The following is a 13,392-nucleotide window of genomic DNA, read 5'->3' on the forward strand; positions in this document are numbered from 1 at the left end:
ACACACAAACACAGTTGGCTCACATTTGTTTTCTACCTACATGTTACAGGTAAGCTCCTATTTTCTATCACAAAGTTAGACGCGCTGTGGGAAGAAATGCTTCTCCACAGGAAATCGAAGCTACACATTCCTGAGTAAATCTTGAATATATTTAACTCAGAATTATATAGAGTAGGTTCAAAAAAGATTGCTGGGTGCTGTGCCTTGGAGCATTGTCTGCCAACCAGAGGCTGCCAGTGTGGTTTGTTTAATGGTCAAGAAGTAGGAACATATATTTTGACCCGTCTTTTGCTGTTAAAACATAAGCATCCATGTTTACTCGGGTGAATGTAGATCCGTATGTTAACAGTCCAGAATTATAAGATTTCCAAAAGTCTTCCAACCTTTTCAAATATGGCATGTTTTCTGGCAGACACAGGTTTAGAGCTCAGATAGATTAAAACCAGCAGCTTTGCTTTGTTTTGTTTTGCATTATTATTGCATTATTTCAGTCACACTCGCTCTCACACATCTTGAGTAAATCAAAGTCATGTTATAGAAAAGTATATTTCATTTTCATTTTAAATTTATTATTTTGAAAAGAAAAAAAAGATTATGGATATAACAATTTAGATTGACTGTGGAATCTAATGTTAACAATTAGCTTTCTGGTAAAACAGCAGTGTCTTTGTGTACTCCCTTAAAAATACATATCTTTGTTGCAACTTTGATATTTCAAGAGTCTGCAAACAATTCCAACCCAGCATCTTTAATGACAGAGAAACAGAGACCTCAAAAGAATAAAACAGAATAATGTTTCCATGTTCCATTCAGTGTTCCTGTTACCTGCTTAAAGTCTTGCTCTCTCTTCCTGTTACCTGCTCAAAGTCTTGCTCTCGCTTGCTTTCTCTCAACCTTAATCAATAACAGCTGTAGACATCTACTTCCGACAACTTCTTTTGACATTAGCAAATGTACTTAGCTAATTTTGAATCTTCTGGAATAGTATTCACATTTAATTGTGTTGCCAGCTTGACCTGATGTTTCTTAGTTATGGTTCATGTCCTGATCAGTAAAACATCCAATTTGTGAATTGCCAATTGTGCAGTTCACCATTCGAGCTGAAAATAATATGACTCCTGTCACAACAGCTGATTCCTCTGTGCAACTCCGCAAAATCTGTCTTTCAATAAAACATGAACGAGAAAAGTCAAAAGGGCATTCATGCTGAAAGGCTCAATTCACTGTGTGATCACACTGCTACAAACACATTGTGGCTGATAAAAAACTCTTTTCATTTATTCCAACTGAGACTGAAATATCCATGTTGAAATGTAATGAAGTCTAAATAACTGCAGTTTCCCAGTCATATGTTATTCATATGGTCCACCGTAAACATAGCTGCCCTGGGGCTCAGTAATAATGGGAGTAAATGGTGGAGTTCCCTGTGAGTCAGAGGTGTGCATGTGCAGCCAGGCCATGCATCAAGCTTCCCAAGCCTGGAGCCTCTCATTGATCGGCCCCCAACCCTCCCCTCATGATTTCAGCCAACTTCAGTGATTGATTCCCAGTCATGGCCCAGGAGATTGGAGGCCTGGCCTGGGCTCATGGAGCCCCGGGCCTCCCAGAGGGTGACCTGGAGGGGGCTGCAGATGGAGGGAGAAGAAAAGCTTATTTCCAGGGCCCATAACCTCAGTCCAGAGGACCAATTCTGAAGAAGCCTTCACAGCAGGTATGGAGGGCAAGGAGACACATTCATTACAGGAGAAAATTAAGGCCACATCTGCTGCCTGCTGGACTGTTATATGGATCTTTGGGGGGAAAAACAAGATGGGGAGTTGTGTGCTTGAGAATATGCGGAAGGTGAGAAGGTGAAGGGATATTGGTATGTGAGGGTTTGGAGAGGAAACAAGTCTACCTTAGCAAGCTATTACACTGTCTGTAGTAGCCCAACGCTAACACGCATTCACAATGTTCAAACCTCTAACCCGCTGTGCTTCACTCAGCTTCACTGCCGCTGCGCTTCAAGAGGACGCCCTCTGCGTCTCTTTACGCTGGTTGAGCAGAGCAGGAAAACTTATATGAAAATCAATTTTTTTTTAATTAACTTTGTAAATTTCCAGCTGAGCTATCAGAGGCAGGGGAGCCTTGTGTGTCACGCTGAGTCCGATAATGAAATCAATCAGGTTCAAATTGTTTCAGGTGACTATTAATGAGTATCTAATATCAGCCTGAGGAGGAAGGTCAGGATGGTTGTTGTTTTTGTTTTTAAAGTGATGGATCACTTGCCTGAGAAACATAGATAGTTACATCCAGAGGGACTGGGTAGTTCTCCAAAAGGAAAAAAAAGTTCATGAGAATTCATGTTTTCATGGGAAAATTCTTTAGCTGCATGGCAGCAGTGACATAATTTCCCTTTTCCAGCTAATCTAGGACTGTTACAATGTCTCTCATAATTGCCACATGAAATCAAGGCACAAGCCAAATAAAACAGAAGGGAGTGTAATTTTCCTTGCTTTACATGCTTCAATATTCAGAATTTTTGCAGCTGCATCTTCTTTAGTGGGCAGCCTCCCTGCCCGAGGAGCTCGTTAAGCTTTTCCTTAAAGGAAGACTAATGGATGAAGGAGAAAGTGGCCCCTCAGGACCCTTTAGCATCATTTCGGTTGGTCTTCACGCTTAGTGTTCATTTACAAATTTTCACCCTATTTTGAGCACAGTAGTGTTAGTAGCACTAACTAACACATTCTGTAATACACAGGAACTTGTTTGTACTTATTTGTGAAGATATTTTTTCGCCTCTCACAATACATTCCATATATGGGAGAGATCCAGTGTGCAACTTTAAGACCATCATTTCCACTTAACAACAAAATAGGTGGAGAGAGATAAAAAACAAATAGATAGCTAAATTTCTTTGATGGATGCATTTTTATTACCGTAATAAGCATTCTGAGCTGTATTTAAATGCATTACTCAATAACTAGGATTGAACCGGAATCTATGTGATTTGATTGATTTTCTTGTCTGTTTTGCATTCAGTCTACTTGGCTTTTAAAGCGGAGTGAGATGTAAATTGTGAATTGGCAATGTATTAGTAATCTATACTGTACTGCATTGATTTGAGTGAAAAGACAAAAAAAATGTTTAGTCTTTGAAAAATAAATAAATAAATATTCTTTATTATTTAAAAAAATCAAATAAAATAGCAACAGCAAGTATTTGTCTTTGGGGCACCCCAACCCTTTTTGTGTTGTTTCCCCCACTTGTGTAATGTCGTCTCCCAGTTGGGTTCTGTGAACATAGGAAGTTGGAGAGGAGCACATTCCTCTTGTTCCACTCAGATTTTATGATTTTCTTTTTACCCTTAAGTATTGCTTTAGATCTTAATTGTCAAAGTAAGACTTTCTTGATGTAGAAATGGAATTGTTCTTGTTAAATATGGTTAAAAAACAGCACAGAAATAATCCATTGTTTAGAATTCTAGGAATTTTAATTTCCAAGTAAATAATCAAAACTGTAAAATCAGCTTTGTGCTCTAGATTGTATGCATTGTTTATTTATTTTCATCCATGAGTGCCTTCTTCCTTCAGTGGAAATCTGAATGAATTCCATCTGGGAAAACTGCATCCAGACAGGAGATTTGACTGCCAAATTCACAATGTGGCTCCTTTCACACATGCTTCCTCAACTGTTTGCACACGATTGCATTTTATTTGTTTTCATTCCCTAATGGCGTGTTGCAGGCATGTCAGGCGCATCTCGTTTTTGTCACTGAGATTTTTTCCATTTCTTCCCCCCCCTTTCTCCTTCTTCTTCGCCCAGCCGCCTCTTTAGCTCCCAGTTTCGGTGAAGGAAAAGGGCTCCGGTGACCCTGCGACCCCAATCTCACTTGAGACAGATGAAGCAGCCTCTCGCCTCCTTCCCCCCCCCACTCGCTCTCTCCCTTTCCTGTCCTCCGTTCTCCTCCGCTCCCCCGTCCTCTCTTCCCTTAATGACGTCTTTGTGCGGGCCGTGACGAACCAAACGCCTAGCAACTTTTTCCCTGGCACACACAGGTGGGGGTTCGGAGTAGCCAGATGAATTTCTGAGCGTGTGTTGTGTCTGCTGTGTAAATATTGGTGTCAACTGCAGAGGGCATGCCGATCAGCAGCTCCGAAGGACGACGCAGGAGAGACGGAGCAATTATGAAGCGTTGCGCCAAACACAAAAGAATGCACAACAACAACACCTTATCTGGCTTCTCTTTGTCTGCTTTTCTCTTTCTCAGCTCGCAGCCTCATTGGGAATCATGCACAGTGTATGTAAACAATTCACCTGCCTTTTCTGCACCTCTCTTCCCATTGCCAGCCACTTGTCATGCCTTTCTGCCTGTGCCATCCAGGCATGTTGGGCTGAAGAAATGTAATTTGGCTCTTCCTTTCTCCCTGCAGACCAGCGCTACTCTTCACACTGTCATTCCTTATGAGTCTTTTACTAACAAGGCATGCGTGCTGAGATGCGGGATGAGATTTAGTTGCAAGACATAATTTATGGAGTTTGTTGCACTTGGAGATAAAGGAGACACATGGGGATGTCAACATGCACACGGCACAGCTTCTGTGTTCTCGGGGTTACATAGATTTAAGTGGCAGATCTGCAAAAGCTAAGATTTCTAGTTTGTTGTCAGTATTGAGTATCTGGTTTGGTGAGTCCTGACAGTGGAACGAAGTGATGAACCAACACTAATGAGGGATCTATTCCCCAGGGAGGCCGGGCAAGGAGGAGTTAACAGTGCGCCGCTTCTCTTCTCTCTGCTTGATGACATCAGTATTGTCTCTGCATCCATGAAATTAATTTTTCTAATCTTAGTCAGCAGGAGCAGGGGGAATTTGCACACATTAGTATGGAACTCGATCTGCATTCGCCCTTTGCTGCAGTCTCTTCTCATCTTTGTAAACTTCCTCGTGCCACCTCGTCATCTTCCCATCCTATTTTATTCTTCATCTTTGTTAGACAATAGCCGCAAATGCATGGGACTTTACTGCTGAACACTGCAGCTTTGTACTAGAAGAAGAGGCAACATAGGACCCTGCAGTTCAGAAAGAGTTTGAGCGTGCTCTGCTCTGTATGGTGCAAATAAATAACACAGAAGATGGTATGGTTTTTCCCAACAGACTCTGGCTGCAGCACTTTGAGTCTCCAGAGACAGGCGCAGCGGAGAGGATAAAGAGGGGCTGTTGACAATAATTATCCGTATTTGTTTCTCCTCACATGTGCACACATGCTAAAACGGTTTCACTGTGGCTTCCTCTGCAGTCTGGAAAAGTCTGGAACTTAGGTAGTATCCAGGTTTAGATTAGCTAGGGAAGGAAATACAGTATGAGAAATATTTGTAACCACTTGTGTGTAAATGTTCTGAAATTTACACACGTCCATCTGTTCATCCACCAATGCATCCAGTGTGTGGTATTTACAGTTTCCATGTTCAAAATTTGACCACTGTGGAGATATCTGCCATAGATATTGTCAGAATTTCAATTTATTTGTTAAAAGTCAATTAAAATGGACTGCAAACTCTCCAAATTTGAATCTGGAAAATAGTATTTTTAGACATATAAAAAAAATATTTGTGAACCCTGTTAATTACAATAAAACGTCACAATTGAAACTCTGCAGAGTTCGCTCAGTTCTAAAAAGCATTGATTTATATATAAATAATGATGATGAATAATGATGTGAAGACATAGAAAGTAGTATATCACTTTCTATGTCTTCACATCATTATGTTTTAGTGCTTTAACATATTTCCACATGGCTACCTTGCAACATTTGATATCTAAACATGCTTTCCTTTGGAACAACTCAGAGAGTATCCTCAAACCTCTCAACAGAAACTATTACCCAGCTGACAGAGAGAGAGAGAAAAAGAAATCCTGCAGCAGCCAGCGTTAAACCACCTGGTGATATAAAGGATCAAAATAGTTTGCTGAATTGCTCTTTTGGGGTTCAGCCAATTTCAGAAGTAGCTGTTTCTCAATAAAGCAGCTTGTAGCCCATAAAGAACATATGAAGGAACATCTTTTATTGCATCGTTGTTTGTGTAGACACGGCTGTGCTGTTCGAGTTTTTAAACCCCCCCCACAGAAGACGGAAGCAGAGAGAGTCTGTGTTTTTTCAGCTTTCTGTAGATTGTGGGTAGTAAAAATCTCAAGACAGAGGCTGATTTGGAAAGAATCATGCCTTGCAAAATAATTCACCCGTTAAAGATTTCTGCATTTTCTTACATTAAAATGTATTTAATGAAGATTTGATGCGATACGACACGCAGCAACGCATAAACGGGAAGAAGAACGAAAATGATTGATGGTTTGCGTTTTGTTTCTCAAATAAAGACCTAAAATTGTAGCATGCATATGTATTCAAACTCCCTGACTCAATACTTTTTGGAACAGCTTCTCTTTGCAGTTACAGTCATGTGATGTATGTTTATAGAACTTTTGTAGATCTGTTGAAATCTTCCCTCACTCTGCTTTGTAAAGTAGCTCAAGCTCAGCCAGATTAGACAGAAAGAGCATTTTTGACCATCTTTTTCAAGTCTTGCCACAGATTATCAGTTTAATTTATGTCTGGGCCATGCTAACACATAGTTATGCTTTGTCCCAAACCACTCCTTTTGTAGGAGACATATCTCAAGTATTCTGCAGCATCTAGCATGTTTTCTTCCAGTATTTTCCTCTATTTAGTTCCATCCAACTTCCCATTAATTTGATGCCACAGGGTGTTAGTGTTTTAACCCATTAAGAGTTTTGCATCAATAGTTTTTCATTAAAATAATTCTTCCAACTTAGCTGTAGATATGTGCAGCTCCCTCACAGTAACCATGAGCGTCTCGGCTGCTTTTATTTCTCCCATTATTCTGTTTGCTAGTTTAGGAGAAACACCACGTCTTAGTAAGTTTGCAGCAAGGCTGCACAATACCAGAAAAACTATTAATTGAGATACTATGGCTGAATATTGTGCTGATAATATCGACTTGTTCTTTTAACTTTTTTCCATTGTCACTATTTTCTAGCCCTCGTTTATGAGCTTCTGCTTCTTAGCTACTAAAATAGATGCATTGTGTGGCCATTGAAGGTAGTGAACGCCCATAAAAACAGACAAGATATATTATTGGCATTAAGAATTTGCATCCATGGTACTTCAGATATAATATCATACCATATATTGCCTCCAAGCAGTCTTTTGAGAGGGCAACATTCCAGTCATGATTATAATTTAATATCTCACAACTCTGCCTTGTCGGCCTTGCTCCATTATTTTCATGAGGCTGTTTCTTTGACAATGTTCTCTTTCAAAACTGAGGCCTCCAAACAACAGCTGGTTTAACACTAAGCTTTGACTAAACACAGGTGTACTCTATTTACTAATCAGGTGATTTCTGAATATGTTTTTTTTTAAATTTGCACTGGGTTTTACTTGTAGATATAAGCATCCATAAGTAAATTCAAATTGAATGCAAATGTATGGCATCGCTTTTCAGCTTTATTTGAAGAAAATTGAGTGTTTTCGTTCTTTCCACTTTAAATATCCAATATTTTCCATCTGTAGCAAAAATACCAATACAACATAGGGAAGTTTGTGGATGTAACATATGTGTTAGGCATGCACTAAAAAAAGTCATTCAACAAAGCAGATAAAAGCAGCACTACCCTCCCACCCCCAAGGAATTTCTTCATCCAAAATGGGACTGGAATAATAACCGTTTACCAATATAGTTTTATGTTTCTTTGATCCCAGTGTGTGTCTCATAATCCGTATTTCCCACCCGTTTGCGTCAAACATTTTGCTTTCTCCTGATTAACAACTTAGCACATTAAAAGGAGAGGGGAGGAAAATCATTTTTGGAACATAAAAAAAATGTTGTCGATTGAGCTCTGAAAAGCAATTTGGCAGGTTTCACCCAACAGTAATTTCACCCATGTTCTCTTTTAATGGCTTTGTTTTGGAAGAAAGGGAGCAGAAAAGAAAGAAAGCTCACAAGAATCGAGAGGAGTTTATAAATTGAATTTTAAATTTAGCAGTTGAATTACTATTGTCTCCCATGCCTCTTTTTTTTCTTCGCCTGCGTTGAATGGCGGGTCCAGATGAACAAAAGTGAGAAACACATTTGAAGAAAGCAAAAAAAACCCAATTTCTGCGTACTTCCTTTTTTTTTTTCTTTTTATCAGCAGTTCCTCCTGGCTCGAACACTCTTCCCTCGGCGTCACATTCATAGTTTTTTTTCCCCCAAAGTACAGAACAGCCCTTCCTCTCTAGTTAAGAGGGAAAAAAATACATTTCAGTTTGTCAGGAGCTGTTGTCATTTTTTGTGTGCTCAGGGGTGTGAGGGAAATATCTCAAAGAACAAGGCACCAGAGAGCTGAAATCCCATATAGTGGAACTTGTCATGAGAGTTTTGGTCTTTTGTAGGCGTAGCGATGCGTAGAAAATCGACCGGTGTATCAGATAAAATTTAGCTGTGAATCTTATATCTTAGAATTTCCCATTAAAATGTTTTTAAAAACAGCATGGAGCAGAGAGGAACATTACGAGAACTGGAAGAGCGTGTACGATAATCTGTTGCTAACATGTGTGTGTTTAATCCACTCTTTTACTTCCAAAACTCTGTGGTTGTTTTTCTTTTGTTTTTGTTTTTTTCTCTTCAGTACCTCTCTAAGTGCAGGATTCAATGGCTTTTTTGCAAGCATGTGTGCATGCTTGGCAGCTGCATGAGGGGATTTACTCGTGTTGCACTCAGGGTTCTTTTGGCAAACCAAGGACCCCTTGAGATGAACTAGTGAACTGGACGGAGTTTGGAAACAGTGGGTTATTTTCCTCATATCGTAACTGCCACAGTGCCATGTAAACTGAAGTGTTTTTCTGTCTACCTTACAGTTTTAGCAGAACATGTGCTGCCCTTTACTGATCCAAAGCACCATTATTGCTACATTAGAAACATATGACCAGCATCTGTTTGAGAACATAATTCGCCTAAAAAAAAAAAATGAATCACCTCTTTTGTGTTCGGTTAGTTTTTAATGCATTTCCATTCGGACTTGAGGGCTAGCTCTATTTTGGTGCTCCTGAAATTGAGTTAAGTTTTTGTTTATTAGTCCTTTTTAGTGTCTAACTGAAGCTTAACAAGCAAATATGAATAACATGATGATTTCTCTGGAAAAGTGGAAACAGACAAGTTGAACTTAAACCATTAATGTTTAAAAAGTTGGCATTACACTTTTATACAAGAAATGAGTTAAGTGTTTTTCCTTTCTTGAAATTTGAGCAAAAATTACTCTTTTGTGCACTTTACTTCTTAAGTCAATAATTTTGTGAGATAATTTTTTTTAATTATTATTATTTATCTTACATGTTGTACTTTTTTTATTATAACATTCATTTTTGTATCCTTCCCCCAAAGTGTTTTCAGTCCTGAGAAAGGATAGCTGCAAAGGCCAATCTTTAACTTATGCTTTGTTTAGTTTGTCTTGAATGTTGGAAGTCGGCTATGGGAATGACACCACGCCTGGGCTGAGCTTGTTATGGTTGGAAAACCTGTGGGATTTACCGTATTCTCTAGACCATAAATCACTCTGGAAAGAATAAAAGAAGAAGAAAAAAAAAATCTTCTTAAAACTTGGAATTGTTTGCAGTTTTTCCAACCACTATATTTAACTTTTTGTTAGCACCAAATTACATTAGTCAAACAAGAGCTATAAAGTTTTACTTAAGCAAGACTTAGTGAAAACTCTTGACAGCATGTTAGTGTTTCTGATCTCAGTTAAATTGAGGAGTTTGAATAGAGGTGAATATGATGCACTGACCTACATTCATAATCTTACCTGAAATAACAAATTCGACTTCTTATTAACATTAAAGCTTCACGTTGTAATGCTTAGCTAAAATGTTTAGTTATGTGAACTCGTGAATTAAGCTGACCTTAAGCAACAGTACTTAAAGCTGATGAAGGAAAGGGTTAATGCTGCACCACTGCAGCACCTGTTCTTTATCATTTGGTGGTAGAAACAAAGAGAATTGGTGCTAAGCAGTCGCCAGACCTGGTACAGGTTTCTCTGAGCAAAACTGTGAATAATTCCCTTATTAATAGCTTCGAGTGAGAATAAGGATGAAATAGAAAGAGGTGCACCTTATGATTTCAACCAGAACCATGTACCAGCAACTAATTAAATGTCACATTTAACTACTGAAGTCCTGATTATGTGAACCATGACAGGATAACCCTCCTCACACCCGCTCATACACCTCCATGCTGTGAAATAATTTCAGACACTCATGAACACTCATGCCTCTCTCTCTAGCTTTCTTACACCAATTTTCTCACTATCCCCACTCTCTCTATTTCTAAATCAGTTTCTCTTTCTCCATCCACTCTGCACTTTGTGAAATAGTCCAAACTATCCCATGCACATGCCTCAGTAAGCAAAACCCTTTTTAAAAAGTGAAGCACCTTGGCCATCTACTCGTAACCAGCTGTATAAAGTGCTCCCTTCCCCTGACATGTCTTCTTGATATTAGCCTGGCAATATGAGGCAGCTGCAATTTCTCCTCTACGGTAGACGAGATGATATTGAGTCGGGGAGAGGAGAGGAACCAAAGGAGGAGGAGGAGGTGGGTGGTGGCAGTGGTGGAGGAAGAGAAGGCAGTTAGTTATAGAGAAAGAGAAGAGAAGTGAAAGTGTGTATAAGAAACAGTGGGAGCAAAATGTCATAAATCACTCATGATCCTACATGGCAGAGACAAAAGGAAGAGAGCATGAAAAGAGAAAGGAAAGGCAGAGGAATGTCACTTTATCTTCCCTGCAGACTGACAAACTACTGGTGGATTAACATTAGCCTGATGCACTGCACAGGAATTTTCCAGTGGCTTACTGAGACCCCAAACAAACCCTTGAAATTTCACTGACATACTTGCTATACAATGGGATAAAAAAGCCCTGGAAACATTTTCTTTCTTCTCTTTGAATTTCTTTTGGGGGAGGCTTCTTATAATAAGAAACCAGCTCCAGCAATGTGCTTTTTGAAGCCAATATTGACTGCTCGGTTACCTCAATTACCAGACTCCAATTTATAAGTATGAAATGTTTTAGTTGTAAGAAAAAAAAATCTGCATCCTGCATAATCCTTTTCATATTTTAGTTCAATGATTTTTCTAGACATTTTGTGTAGTTTTTATAGAAATCTTTATTATATAGCCTTTTATCATATTTTGTATCCCGATTCGTTCAACTTGGGCAAATAATTTGGTGGATCTGGTTGCCTTGCAGTGTAGGGATTAATTTGTCTTACAAAAGGAAAGGATGGAATATTATATAAAGTAAATAAATAAGTACTTCTGCTAGTCGACTATAAACTGTTTTATGGCATTTGAGACGGGAGCTATATAGTTATTATTTTTGCTACCAGTTACTTTAAACAGCATTTAAAGCAGTTTTAGATAAAGGTTTTGTTATCTTTAAATATTAATGTAAATTCATCCTGTGAAGTTTGTGTGGAAATAACTGGTTTCTGGATGGAGTGAGTTTGCTAAGTGGGCTTTTGTTTGGCATTCCAATACTTTAAGCAGTCCTTCATCCGGTCCAGTTCACAATGGTGAACAAATAACGACACTTTTTGGCAATGCTGATGCAAATAAATCCCTTTTCTTTCCCTCCACAGGTTCCCTCCATGGATTTCATGGCTATGAAGCGCTCACAGATGTATGGAATGACCAACAACCCGTACTCCACTCCTCAACAGCCAGGTGCCGGAAATTACCCCTCAAGCCAACCATATGCATCACCTCCTTCACATCGATATCCAATGAGCATGCAGGGGAGGAGCCAAATGAGCATGAGTGGCATGCAATACCCTCAACAACAGGTATGTCAACAGACCCATAGGCTTTGAGTTTGAATTGTGTGCATTAGGCTGATTACTTGTTTCAAGGTGAAGCAAGGTTTTTAGAAAGTTATGTTAAGTTCCCTTAGTTTAAAGTCCGTTAAATGAGATACCAGACTTTTCTCTGGGTACAAGAAGTGCGGAGTAAAGAGGCTGGCCGTTCCTCATGTGCTTCCACACTCGTTTGGCCATCTGGCTTAAGTAAGGCTACCACACTGTGTGAGTATTAAAAGAGTGCCACATATTACTATGATTAGGGCTTGCTACTTTAGATGGCCTGACAAATTGACCAGGTAATGTTGACTTGGTAGTCTATGAAGAGCAGAACCACATAAAAGTCTAATATTCTTTGGAAAAACAGGGAGAGTTTTTATAAATGTTATGACTTTTACTTAAATCTATGTATTAAAATAACCTTTTACTACATGCAGTAGTCATGTTAGCAATATGAGTAATTGTTGCTTTTCTGTTCCTAATCAAGAATTTGATTAGGTTACACAACTTTTGTTTGTGTTAATATGCTGAATTTTTTTTTTCATTGTTGTTTTGTGGTTCCAGTTATTGTTCCTCATGCTATGTTTGGACATTTAGTTTATGCTTTGGATTTTCACCTGATGTTTTTGTTATTTGGAGTTGTTGTCTCAAACAGTGTGTCATGGCCCTGGTCCTGATGGTCCACTGCCCTTCAAAGTTTATGTGTTTCCCTACTGCCAGACACCTGACCAGAATAATTTGGTGATTATCAGGGTTCTGCAGCACTTGATGGCATGCAGTCACTAATGCTATCATTTGTGGGAGCAGAGCTTTTTCTGAAACACAATGGTCAGTGGGTCTTGAGGATTGACGTAAAAAAAAAAAAAAAGCTGGTCTAAAACACCAGGCATATCTAACATCCTGGACTGCTGCCATGTTTCTCCTATTGTTTGTTTAATTCCTGTGAAACTCCTTGCTGTACATGCTGAGTTTGATGGTTCACCTGGCTGCAGATGCACTGAAGCGTGTTTAGACTTTACTCTGGTTTTCCATTGAATACATTTCTGTATACTTATGCTTGAATCTGTATTTATGCAGAAGTAGCTGTTTAACATTTGTGTTGGCCCACATCATTGTGTCTTTGCAACACAATAGACCTGTGAAACAATGGTGCTTGTGTCTGCTTTACAGTCTTAAGTAAATCAAATTTCCACTATAAGGTGGTTGGTTGTGTGGTTGCAATGAATTTGTGTGACTCGATTGTGACAGAGACTTAAGTTGTGTGTGTGTGTGTGTGTGTGTGTGGATGAAAACATATCTTCAACAGTGTTTTGTTTTAGGTGGGATAGAGGGGGTAGTTTATACTGTTCCCCACTGTCATATTTGGCTGCTATATTTAGTCTGCCTGGGTCAGTTGGTCTGGACTTGAAGGCTTCTCACTGGGGCGACTGAACTGAGCTTCCACACATAGCAAAGCTATACAAACAGAATGAGAGAAAATCATATCAACTCCCAGACTTCCTGT

At 39.2% G+C, this 13,392-nt stretch overlaps 1 protein-coding gene across 2 annotated transcripts in view; it reads left to right on the top strand.

The window, feature by feature from the left end:
• Positions 1–13,392, top strand: part of LOC116708992 (AT-rich interactive domain-containing protein 1B-like) — a 194,655-nt gene that overhangs the window by 18,774 nt on the left and 162,489 nt on the right. For both annotated transcript variants that reach the window (XM_032547194.1, XM_032547195.1), the window contains exon 2: positions 11,673–11,876. In XM_032547194.1, the coding sequence (XP_032403085.1) occupies positions 11,673–11,876 (204 nt within the window). The remainder of the gene's footprint in view (positions 1–11,672; positions 11,877–13,392) is intronic.

The sequence above is a fragment of the Xiphophorus hellerii genome, chromosome 19 (genome assembly GCF_003331165.1).
Source record: "Xiphophorus hellerii strain 12219 chromosome 19, Xiphophorus_hellerii-4.1, whole genome shotgun sequence".
Taxonomy (NCBI): Eukaryota; Metazoa; Chordata; class Actinopteri; order Cyprinodontiformes; family Poeciliidae; genus Xiphophorus; species Xiphophorus hellerii.